Below are 12180 nucleotides of genomic sequence, written 5' to 3'. Positions count from 1 at the left end.
CCCGGACGGCTCGGTCTGAAGTCTGTGGATACATACCTGTACACTACACATCTGCTGCAATGGACGCGCAACATCAGCGCACATGGATCCAGAACCCTTCTCGTATCCTCTGCTCGCTCAGTCAGTCACTCAGCACACGACGAACGCGCGTCATCTACGAATTGAGTTTGGCACGCAGCCATCCTCCCCGTCACTCGTAGCAGTCGAGAGGGGCGAGACCAAGGTACGGCCAAGCCAACTCGCTTCGGGATGACAGAAGTATACATGAGCGCAACACGACTTTCTGAAAGTTTGGCTCATGTCTTGATATGGATATCAAGCAGGACAGTGTTGCTGTCACATGAAGTTTACTCGGTGGCAAGAGGATTGTTGTCGCGAACCATGATGATATACGGATACCAACCCGGCTATTCGTACCGCGAACCTCTGCTACTTGGGACTCGAGTCGAGCTGAGTGTACCCTCCCTCGACGGACCCTTCCCTTGAACGGGTACAATACAAAGACGTGGAGTTCATCCTTGTCCAGTAAGATATATATATATATATATACATACATACTCGCATTCGTAGTCTGACGACACCCCATCCCTTGACATGAGAAGAAACGCCATCTATCTCACAGCGTCCGAAAAGAAGTGGTGTCGTTGGGCTTTCCTTAGTACTTGAGCCCAGACCGATTCCATCATATAAAGCAGCACTATATATTTCTCAAGTTTGCACCCCGACCCAACCTACCTACATACATACACAGTAGTGTCAAGGTAAATAAATGCACGACAGTGACGACACTCGACCGACTCATCCATCATCCCTTTTGGACGTATTGCGGAGGCCCTGGTCCGTGCTTCCATATCCTTCTCGCTTAGCTGCACGCAGCCTTGATAGGTACGTACCTACTCCTGTTCCAGAGAGGCGAGACGGACCCTTTTTCTTTGGTCGAGGTGGAAGGCATGAACCAAAGCAGCAACGACGCGCCTGAAAGATCGTCATAACCCCCGACCGTGATCCATCGACCACCACAGCCCCCTCCCCCCTTCTCTCCGCCTTCCCCGTTCCGCCTCCCTGTCATCAACAATTTCTTCTCTACAACCGTCTGCGCATCCCTTCTCATCATTGTCGCATCCGAAACCATCCATCAGATCCAACAATCAATCACCTGTAGCCGCTCCATCGCATCTTCGCAGTAAACATGGCTACCGACTACAGTTCGTTGAAGGTTCCCGAGCTCAAGAAGTTGCTCCAGGAGAGAGGCCTTCCCGCAACGGGCAACAAGCTGGACCTTGTCAACCGCCTCAAGGAGAACGATAAGCAGACCGCGCCTGGTACGTCGCCCGATTGATTCCAATTGCGCCCTCCCCGTCATCGCAAGCTAACACCATCCCCCCCCCCCCCCCCCCAGCCACCGCAGAGGAGGACGAGATTGACTACAGTGACGACGAGCCCGCGCCCGCCAAGGCCCCTGAAGCCCCCAAGCCCGCCGCCGACGCGTCTGCCCCTGCCACAGCTGAGCCCACGGCTCCCGCCGCCGAAGCTGCGCCCGAGGCCGCCCCCGAGGCTGCCACAACCGCCGAAGGAGACGAGCCCGACAAGGCTGCAGAGACTGCCGCCGAGGTGCCAAAGGAGAACTTCGCCCTAAACCTCGATGCGACCGACGCCGCAGCAGAAGCCAAGAAGCGCGCCGACCGCGCCAAGCGCTTCGGCATCGACGAGGACAAGGAGGCCAAAAAGAAGGCCGAACGCGCCAAGAAATTCGGTGTCGAGGTCGGCAGCGTCGCTGGTCTCGATTCCGCACTACCCGAGAGGCGCCCCAAGCGCGGCCGTCCCGAACGCGCCGACGAGCAGCCCGGACGCAATTCCAAGCGACTGAGCACCGATGGTCGCGGACAACGCGGTAGGGGCAACAGGAACGGGCGTCCCGGTGGTCGTCAAGGAGGCGGCGATCGCGAACCCAGACGCAGCGCCGCCGTTGATCCTGCCGATAAGGCGAAAATGGAGGCCAGAGCGAAGCGATTCGCCGCCTAGGTGTGAGGTGCGCAACGCTGTTTGGTGTGGGGTAAAGAAGGCCCCGACGATGGGCCTGTATAACTATGCCAGGGAAGAGGCGGAGGGTGTTTCGGCACACGACGAATGGCTGGACAGACGCCAACGTAAGATTCGAAAACACAGCACACGTCTTCGGTTCAGGGACGACGAGGGCGCAAACAAGCCGGGGCGACGTCGACAACACGCGTCTTCCCAACGAGATATTTCTTTACAATAATGGGATAGAACCAAAAGTTTTTCTTTGTATTCCCCATGTTCCAGATACCTCATGGATCATCGGTATGGAGACGTGGGTGCGGGAAGCCGCCTGTGTACTTCTGAGCGCCCATGCACGAGAAACCGATGCCGTCAAAGGCTAGATTTCGCCACCAGTGACCGGGGAGTGTGTATACTCCCCACATCATCATCTCACAGGCATGTTCTGTTATGTACGGCAGGATGTCTTGCGAGCTAAGTGATTATCGATTTGTCTTGGACCGCCGATGCCAGTTTTCTGAAAGAGCTTATGCGTCGAACCAGCGTATACGAGACTCTACGATGGAGGATCTATGACATCCATACTCGGCAAGAAGGAAAAGAAAAGGTAAACAATCCATTCGGCAGCGCAACAGTGCTCCAGTCTCCATCTCCAGACACTTCTCTCTCGCCACGAATACACCAAGAGTCACCCACTCCCCCTCACCCCTTTCCCGTTTGCCTTTCCAAGAGACTCTTCTACTCGTCAGTCATACTCGTGCTCGGGGCTGGGGCAAAAGCCACCATCAAGGTTCCTAACAAGCGACTTGGAGAATATGGGAAATGCCTGCCAACGCAGACCGCACAAACCGCACAAACCATCCCCCGCTTACTACCGGCTTCGTATCTTCTTTATCCCCGTACATACAACCTCCCGTAAAAACATTGTAGCTCTCATCCCACCAAATCTCAACGGTCCACCAGTGCCTCGCATTTGGATATGAGCAACCTGCCGGCGCGAGACAACCCCGGGGAGGGAGAGAGAAACCCGGCCCAAGAGACCTACAAACCTCCCGGATGATCTCGTACATGAACTCCAGGCTCCACAGCCAAAGAGCTTTGGCGGTTTGCCTGCTCCATGACATGACCGAACCAGATCCTAGGCCGCCTGAATCTCAAAGGGTTGTCAGCCGCTGCCTCCATTATCATACTCCTATAGAGCCACCCAAAAAGGCCACCCAAAGAGGATGATCAACAAGCTATGGAGGAGGAAATCTACGAGTCTGATGGTTCGATTCGCTGCGAAGAGATGGCGAGGGGGAGCAGTACTGAGAGCACGAACGGCACAGCAGAACCAAAAAGTCCCTAACCATCTAACCTCCATGTCGACTCAAGACCCTGAACCCCCCACTCAAGAGGATGAGGAAGGTGATCACTGCGACGAATGACGGAACCTGTTATCGCTAAGCGCTAGCTACGCGCGTGAAGCCGCCACGTGTGAGACGGGGTGATTAGACGAGCCAAGTGTAATACAAGGCTGAAGCGTCTTTGCGAATACACGAAGAAAAGAAGGCCGTCGTATATCAAATTTGATAGCTTTCCGGCCCTTGCATGTTTGAAAACCCCAACGGGGCTATCGAGTGCAACCGTTCATCGCCTCGCCGCCCTCCGAGACCGGCGGTCCCCTCTATTAGCCGGACCTATACCAAGGCGCCTCCCTGAGCCACGCGGTCCTGGCACGACATGCCATCCTTGGCGCCCAGGCGGCCGTTCCTCCCCGAAACTCCGGACGGCAGTCGAGATGATGCCGGCGAAGCCGAGGCCGCCGATCGACGCCTGGGGCAGCCAGAGGTTGTATACCTGCGCGTCGAAGGCGCAGGAAGCGGCCCAGGCGATGGCCCGCTGGGTGCTGGGAATTGGCCTGCTGCTCATCGCGCAAGAGCAGAAGTTTGAGCATTGCAAGAACATCGCCCACGTAGGCTGGGTAGCCGTTGGCCGTGTTCTCAAAGGCGGAGTCGCTCGCAGAACCTCCCGTCCTCCCCCGAGGTGCGTAAAAGAACAAGTCAGAGGGGTGGGGGCGCTGACGGGCACGGGATCGGGCGACTGTAAGGCCAGCCGTGGCGGTCACGGCGGCGCCGGTTCGAGTGATGACAAGAAGTCCTCAAGGTGAACCGGCGTGCTTGGGTTATGTTGATGGTGATCTGGAAGGCAATGAGAAGGAGGAGGAGGAGGAGGATATGGGGGTTGGAAGTTGTCGTGTGACCTATCAGAGGCGGACGAGAAGGTGGTTTCTGTAGCAGAATAGATTGGCCATCTCGAGGACGGTCTCAAAGTGAGTTGAAAGCCTTTGCCGGAAGACCAAGACCGAATCCAAAGCATCACAACCCCGAGCCCCCCCCCTCAGGTCGCACATAATGTCGTCGTTTATGTGGAACGACGATACCACCACGACAACAACCTTTTATCTCACAACCAGAGGTATGATAAGGAATCGTGCCTCAATCCCCAATATGAAGAGGGGCTTCCCCCCCAAATCATAAAGCCAGACTGACGAGGTTGACTCTGCACTATCAAGGTTCGCCGCAGGTCCCGCGGCTTCCGCCAAGGCCGTGAGAACTCGGGCGAAAGGCAGAATAGTTGGCGCGTCAAAGTCACCAATGGAGCTTTGTTCGGTAGCCCCAGACCGAGTGTCGGATGTTCTATTCGGCGCGGTTCGGCCGAGCCCGGTTCACGTACCCCTCGCCGTCCGTAGGCCGGCCGCCTTACACGTGTTACCCTCCCCCTTCCGTGACACATGGTACTCAAAGGTATGGAGGGATAAAGGTGCCATGCAAGCATGTATGTATTTAGGTAGGTATACAAACCAACTGACTGGACGAAACCCGAGGTAGGTGGCATCAGACCCGAGTCAGCCGACACGTTTTCTACATTGTGCTTCTTGAATACCATGATGGGCCGAGAGCCGCCGAGATGGTCCGCCTCCCCGAGACTCCACTAGGTCCGTATACATCGTATTGCATGTGTCGGTGGTGCAAGGTAGAATGTCATTGGCTATCATCGCGTCAGCAAGGCTGCATGAGCCGATGGCGAACGTGGAAAGTCATTGGCTGATACTGCATCAGCAAGGCTGCATGTACCGATGGTGAAGGCAGAAATGTCATTGGCTGCCACAGCGTCAGCAAGGATGGAGAAGGCAGAAAGTCATTGGCTGTTACTGCGTACAACCGACTACTTGTAAACCACTTACACACCGGCATCCCGGTTGGGTGCCTACACACACGCATCCTGCGGAAACGAGGTTCCGACCCCCTGGGTGCCTCTCCTGAAGGGGCCATATCCCCCTCCCCACCCCATCTCTCTAGCGCGCTGTTGAAACAGTGAGATGGACAGAAATTGAGGGGGGGCGGGGGGCGGTTGTGAATGAACTCCCTTGCCGACCCCGATCCAGAATCCTCCCCCAAGCGCCCGTATAATATCAGGGGTCGGGATTATATATCCGCGCTTGCCTGGGCCCTGGCCCGGTCTGGTCTAGCCTGGCACGTACCCTTTCCCGCCTTTGGCCAAGATGGTACGGATGGATACGGCGTCTGATTAACCCAATTCCTCCACCCCGGCCACCCAGGGCTTCATCGAGGTGGCTGTCCCTCCCCCTAAGATCCTTCGTAACAGTGTCGCTTGCCCCGAACCCGAGGAGTACCGACAAGATTCGAGTCCGTCGGGGGGGTCTTGTTTGCCAGATACAGTGCGGGCCTGGTCCGGGGTGACTTCCAGCATGTCTTCGCTGCCTCGCCGCGTACCACCCCGCCGACGTCGGAATTGGCCTCAGTCTGATGCTCCGAAGGTCTCTTGCACTCCCAGGTTGTAATGGTTTGATTTGAATAAAGGGATGCACAAGGATAGCATGTCGACAAAGAGAAGAAGAGTTGAGTCACAGCAGATACCGCGTCCATGTACACATGATCCATAATACCCCATCGCCAACCGTAGAACCTGATAAGCAAAACGCCCAGTGACAATACAGACCTTCGTCTAACCAAGCGTCACGCAGCTACACGGTATGATCCAATTATTTCCATTCTCTCCCACCCGGGCTCTGAAATCCATTCGCCAAAAAAGAAAAAAAGAAAAAAAGAAAAAAAAAACCCCCCCGTTCCACGCCAAAATCCAAGCCAAGTATGGTGCTCTGTAGCTCGTACAGCATCGTGACGGCCAAACTGCGCCAGGGAATTCGCCTCGGCCTACGCTTCAGAACGTGACAAGCATACATGGCTGCCAGAAGCCTCTTCATCTTGCGCGGGAAGCGTTAGCGCCTGTCTTGTCGTTTGTCAAGGGCACATACTGTTGACCTGAGCTCTTCCCTTCCTTCTTCTTGCCACTGCTCTTCTTGGAGGCATGTTTGCTTTGTCCTCTTGTCTCTATTCGAGGAAGGAGGCCGTCGAATATGATAGGTTGGTCGTACGATTTGCTCCCATCATCAGGAGAGGTGCCCTTGGAGCTGCTGCCGCCGTGGGAGTTGTTAGAGTCCATGTTGTTGCTCGACGTCCTCAGGGCCTCAATCTACATGTAGGCGGTTGTTATTGGTTGTTTCAGTAGATACCTGGATGGTTTTGACACGTACTGTAGTCTCTTGGAGTATGCGAAGGAGGTCGTGAACTTCTTGCGGGGTGTATCTTGTCTGAATGAGTGATGCTTGGGGAGATGAGGTAGAACTCGTAGAGTGTTGAAGACGCTGTTGCTCTTTCTCGCTCATTCTGAATAAAAATCTGCGCCGACTTTATATTTCCGGTCATGTATAGGCAGAAGCGAGGTTGTATACGTCGCAGGTCTTCAAGGGTGAGGTCAGGCTCATGGCGGAGGCACTTTGGATAGTTGAATATTCATCCTGCTGGGGCGAAGCTCGCAAGAAGGGGCCCCGAGAAACGGAAGGCCTGACCTTCGCGGTATGCGTAATGACGTTTGGTCGTATTCTAGACAGGGTTATCGGCTGCCATCGTTGGCTCGCATCCAGTCCACACCCCCGCCGCAGGTATAAGGCAGGCAACATAGGGTTTGCCGGGCACGGTCAATCAGAAACCTGCCTGACCATGATCCCCGGTTCTGTGGCTGGAACGTGTTACCCACGGGAAAGAACTTTGGCAGCTATAGGTGTAGAACGGTCAAGTTGTGAAGAATTAACTCGAGGAACCCTGGGGCCGCGTCCGGGCTGCCCCCAAGACGTCGACTTCACAGCCATCGCGGGAGTGCTCCAATGCCGCAACCTTGCATCGACGTAGGGCTGACGCTTGGGCCAATGTCGAGACCCATATCCGGGCCCAGCTGATTGGAACAGAAACGTCTTTGTCTCTGTGTGCTCGTGGCAGCCGTCTAGATCCCGTCCCAAGTTGGTACGGGGCCGACTTGACCACGCCGTCATCTGCACAGAATGCGACCACTGCCGCCGAGATAGACGCAGCCACGCGCTTATCTTTATCCAACTCGTGTCCGAGATCATCGAATGACACCATAGACAGGCCGAAGCTTTGCCACTCGCCGGCATGAGTTGTTCTTGGCCTCGGCAGTACTTTATACGGTCTCGTACCCAGTACGAGTATCCAACTAAGTCAGGGGAGCGTCGCTATCGGTTACATAGCCTTCTTCGTATCGTCCCCGAAGCATATGCGATGGGGTTTTTGTGACTCTAGGCAGTCAGCCTCAGACGGGCTTCTTCGAGGGTTCCCTGCGACTGTGAAGGATCCGGCAGCCTGGAGGGGGAGAGAGAAAACACACCTCGCCGAAACCCAACAGACCTTGGAAGCCCTCGAACAAAGACTCATCAAGGTCAGCCAGGCAACAACTAGGCGCGCCCTTGCGTGGCAGTCATGGCTAGAACGCCTGATTATCCGACGGTATTGTGTGTTTTCCCCATCTCCCATGGCACGGCCACCCTTGGCCGAATCCCCTTTGCCCGTGAACCAGGGTAATGGGAACTGGCCATCCTTTCCGGCGGAAGAAGGCCCACCGAAACGGCCCAGGGGTACAGTTTGCTTTGTCCAAGTCGTATCGGTAACGGGGAGGGTGGATAAACCCCCAAGTAGGCCAAGCTTTGGATTTTCCGTTTCAGTCTTAGTGTGCTTGCTTGAATCTGTTTGCAGGGCTACCTACTACTGCAATCTTGCTCATCCTTCGCAGGGCAGCTCGCGACGTCACCAACGTCGCCAACGTCGCCAATTAGCGTAAGCTATCGTGCCATTGGCCCCTAGCTACTACTGCAAGCTGACATAGCGTCTGAATGGCTAGGTGACCTTGTCGCCATGCTGCCTCGTCAAGCGACCGGTTCTTCAGGCCTGTCAAAAGTCCTGAGCCAGGATGCCAAGATCAAAAGTCCATGGAGTATTCCACCCTCAGTACCAGGAGACACTCTCTTATCAGACACATACCCTGAAATGTAGTCCTGTGTATTGATATTGTTAGATGGGAGATGGTGCTTCTTCTGCCTCGGCATTCGGGCTGTGGAGTGCAGGTATTTGGCCCGTATCTAACTGCTTCTGGTAAATGCACCTACACAAACAAAGTCGAAGCTTTTGCCCCATATACTCGCACTCGCGTAAGTAGTGTGTAGGCGGGAGGATTGTCGACAGGATCGACAAAGAATTCCAAATGCCCTGTCTTCATCCTTATCCAAACGCTATTCGTCCTCCATTTGCCGGCGAGATAGGTGGCGCAACACCGTCTTCTACCAGCCACAGCTCGTTGCTGATCGCTGACTGCTGCGAAGGAGAGAGCGAGTGTCGGGGAGTACAGCAAAGGGGTCTGAGAGACGCCAGCGATTCGGCGGGCGTGTCTGACCGTCGAATGCGTTGCACTACCGCCCATGGAAGATCGATGCCTGGTAGCAAATACAAGTTGTCTGCGCTGAGCCACTTCTGTCATGCAGCAGGGGCTATTTGTTGTCGCGGTGAAGACGGAGAAGAGTGATATAGGGCCGAATGCAACCCCCATCAGGCTTGCATTGGGGGCGGGAAGATGGAGCCTTGCTGGGCTTAGCGACGCGCCTGCTTACCCGCCAAATCCCCTTTTCCCTCCATTTCAAATAGCATATCCACCGCTTTCCCCGCGTCCACTGAATAAAGTGCCTGTCGTGGTTCGATAGGATTTCGACAAAAGACCACTCCAGACTGACCGGACTTGGCTGGCGCCCACCTCCATATTGAGCTTGTTGCTCCTTTGAACTCGGCAAACAAACGGGACGAACGTCGTGAAAGCCTTCATCATGGCTGGCTTCGCCAAGAAGGCGCCGTTCGATCTCGGATCTAGTCCCGGCAAGTCAGCAAAACCCAGCAAGAGACTTCCCGCTGAACTATGGGAAACGAAGCGCCCAATCATCACTCGACTGTACCAGGAAGAAAACAAGTCGTTGAAGGAGGTCATGGAAATCATGCAACGCAAGCACCATTTTGTCGCCACGTACGTACAACCTGTCACGTTTTCCGTATTTTCCTCACTAGCTGTCGCAGAGTCAAGATGTACAAGTCGAGGATATGGAAATGGGGCCTTGATAAGAAGCTCAAGGGCGACGAGGTCCTGGCTATCATGCTTCTCAAGCAGGATCGAGACGTACTGAAGAAACCGACGGAATTCAGGATACGAGGTCAGCTTGTGGATTTGGAGAACATTGGCCGGTATCTGAAGCGCAACCCGTCGGTCATGGCAAAGTTCAAGGCAGGACAGATTCCCAGTGCGCAGACTGCCCTCGAGGTGACTTGTCGGACTCCTTCGCCGCCCCCGAGCCCGTCAAGAGTATTGGCACCGACGACGGAGATGCAGAGTACCGAGCAAGTGCTGTGCTTGTTCCGGGATTATATTGATGGGTCCTTCTCCTCCGGAGCCTGGCTGTGCGAGTTCGACGTAGACTGTTCGAATGGTCGGTTCGACCAGGGAGACCGCAGCAACGATTTGTTCGAGAGGGTCATTGCAAGCTTTGCTCTGGTGAACCGCTGCATGATGACAGGTGACCAGATCGACCTCAATGATATTCTTGGCCCGGCCTTTGAATCGCTCAAGGAAATAGTCGCGGCCGAGAGCCCGAGTTTTGTGGCTCGGACGGTTTGCTTGCTCTGGTACCTGGACCGACACCACAAGCATGACCTCCTGAGGCTGGTCCTCGACTATCTCACCGGGCTCGTTCCAATCGTCTTGGGGCCCCATCACAGCCTTGCTCAGATTTGGCGGAGATTGGGCTCGAGCAACTTTTCGGATTATTACGAGCTTTCCATGCGGCTATACGCACTGCTGATTCCGGATATCGAGGAACGCGCAGGGTCAGCCAGCTACCTGACGCACCTACTTTACAGCGACTACCTGGACTGTATGTTCGCCCGCAAAGACGCCGAAGATTGTGAGGCGATGCTTAGAAGCCACCTCGCGCGTGCTGAGGCCTCGGGGCAAACGCAACCCTGGCTGGATGATATGGCTCTTTCACACGCAGGCTTGCTTGCAGCTTGCAAGGAGAATCAAGGGAGGCTGGACGAGGCAGTGGAGGTGCTGACGATGCACATGAATGCGTACAACATGACGGAGGAGCAGGAAGCGGCTGTCAACCTGGAAATCGGGGTGAAGTATTACCGGATGAGCAACATACCGGCAGCAATAGCATCTTTCAAGTCGGCGGCTCGTATCGCCCTGACTTCGGACGCAGACGAACGGATCTCAATGACGGCATTGGCGAACTTGGAGAATCTCCTGCAGCAGACGAACAAGATGACCGAAGCAGACCGGGTCCATCAATACCGACTGCAGCGGCTTTCGGCGTTTGCGGAACAGTCAGTCTCGATATCGAAGGGCTTGTGTGACATGGACGGCGACGACAACAGCGATGGAACTGGCGATACAGAAAATCTGCCAGATTGGCTATGGGACTGCGACTACCGTGAAGAAAGCAGCCCAGGATGGTCCGAAATGCCACATTTCGACTGGGCTGAGAAGGCATCCACTGCCTCGTACACTTGGGCTCCTGGTAGCGTTCTTGAGACGGAATGGACGAATACGTCTCAGCCAGTGTCGCCCATCATCACGCTCTCAACAGAACACTCGCCTTTCTTGAAGGACATGATCGCCGATCCCAGAGTTGAGTACCTGTACAGAGACGACGGAGGGTTTTCGGTAGACGTCGTTGGTGTGCCGGACATGGTGTGATGGGCAGTGGTTCAAGGTGGCGCAATGCCCAAGCCCCTCGATTGACGCCAGTCTAGGCTCCCAGGGCCGTCTATCGCCTTGGATATACAAGACTCAGACGATGGTTCGTTTTTCAGATGTGTGATTTACCGAAATGCTCCGTTCTGCGCCTATCGAATGGGACTTCTGGCGCTCAAGGGACAGCGAGTCTTTCGGATTCTTGGTCATGATGCCCAAGGCGGATGAAAGGCTCGATGCATCTTTCAACGGTTGCCTATCCTCAATCAAAAGACGACCTGCGTCGAAAGGCAAACCGACCGTTGGATAAAGTTGACCAAAACTATGGCCAGAGCCGAGTTGAGGGCTCGTGCTGGGCGTCTTGAAGTCATCATCATCATCATCATGGGGAATATCGTCAGGATACACATGACTTCGAAGTTGGCGGTAAGTAGCTCGCCGAGAAGGCATTTCTCTGCAAAATGTGGTGCATCGAAACGGGAAGAGAGGCGCTTGATGTTTGGGAAGGAGATACAAAGGAAGAGAGAAAGAAAGCAAGAGCCCTCCACCCCTTTCACTTACCATAAATACCACATGTGCAGGCAGGAGGGCGAAATAGCTCGGATGAGAGGGCAGGAATGAGTGGAGTACAAAAATACATAGCTACAAACGACGACGAAGAAGAAGGGAGAGGCAGCAGCACACTTGCCTCATCGATCATGGAAACACGCAAGTGGGAATAAATAGCAAGACGAGTTGGAGGCGATGTAATAAATTCAAAGATACCAATCAGAAGAGACGGCCAACAACACCCGCAAGAGACAACAACCGTGTTGCTTGCTTGTTCTCTCCACAGCGACATATCTGTTGTCGTCATTCATATTATGGATGTTGCCTTCATCGCACCTGTCACCCTAAAGGAATGAGCCGGCGTTCTCTCTTTCTCTCTTTCTCTTTGTGGCGAGGAAAGAGGGAAATGAGAAGGAGGAGAAGAAAAAAAACGGCAAACAGGCAGGCAAGCCCCGCTTCGACGAG

General features: G+C 54.8%; 4 protein-coding genes across 4 annotated transcripts; 3 read left to right on the top strand and 1 right to left on the bottom strand.

The window, feature by feature from the left end:
* Window positions 1-1189: 1189 nt before the first annotated feature.
* Window positions 1190-2022, top strand: GLRG_01219 (SAP domain-containing protein; the record flags this gene model as incomplete). Its single annotated transcript, XM_008091904.1, has 2 exons — window positions 1190-1322; window positions 1400-2022. 2 exons carry the CDS (start codon window positions 1190-1192, stop codon window positions 2020-2022), a joined length of 756 nt encoding a protein of 251 aa, XP_008090095.1.
* Window positions 2023-3799: 1777 nt separating this feature from the next.
* Window positions 3800-4168, top strand: GLRG_01218 (uncharacterized protein; the record flags this gene model as incomplete). Its single annotated transcript, XM_008091903.1, has 1 exon — window positions 3800-4168. The coding sequence occupies one exon, from the start codon at window positions 3800-3802 to the stop codon at window positions 4166-4168; it is 369 nt and encodes a 122-aa protein (XP_008090094.1).
* Window positions 4169-6282: 2114 nt separating this feature from the next.
* On the bottom strand, window positions 6283-6525 carry GLRG_01217 (uncharacterized protein; the record flags this gene model as incomplete). The annotated part of the gene is made up of 1 exon (XM_008091902.1): window positions 6283-6525. One exon carries the CDS (start codon window positions 6523-6525, stop codon window positions 6283-6285), a length of 243 nt encoding a protein of 80 aa, XP_008090093.1.
* A 2722-nt stretch (window positions 6526-9247) lies between these two features.
* On the top strand, window positions 9248-11169 carry GLRG_01216 (uncharacterized protein; the record flags this gene model as incomplete). The annotated part of the gene is made up of 2 exons (XM_008091901.1): window positions 9248-9441; window positions 9492-11169. The coding sequence occupies 2 exons, from the start codon at window positions 9248-9250 to the stop codon at window positions 11167-11169; spliced, it is 1872 nt and encodes a 623-aa protein (XP_008090092.1).
* Between the last annotated feature and the right edge of the window lie 1011 nt (window positions 11170-12180).

Source organism: Colletotrichum graminicola, assembly GCF_000149035.1.
Source record: "Colletotrichum graminicola M1.001 genomic scaffold supercont1.3, whole genome shotgun sequence".
NCBI classification, from domain to species: Eukaryota; Fungi; Ascomycota; class Sordariomycetes; order Glomerellales; family Glomerellaceae; genus Colletotrichum; species Colletotrichum graminicola.
The sequence above is the reverse complement of the archived record's forward strand: the minus strand, read 5'-3'. Positions and strand labels throughout refer to the sequence as shown.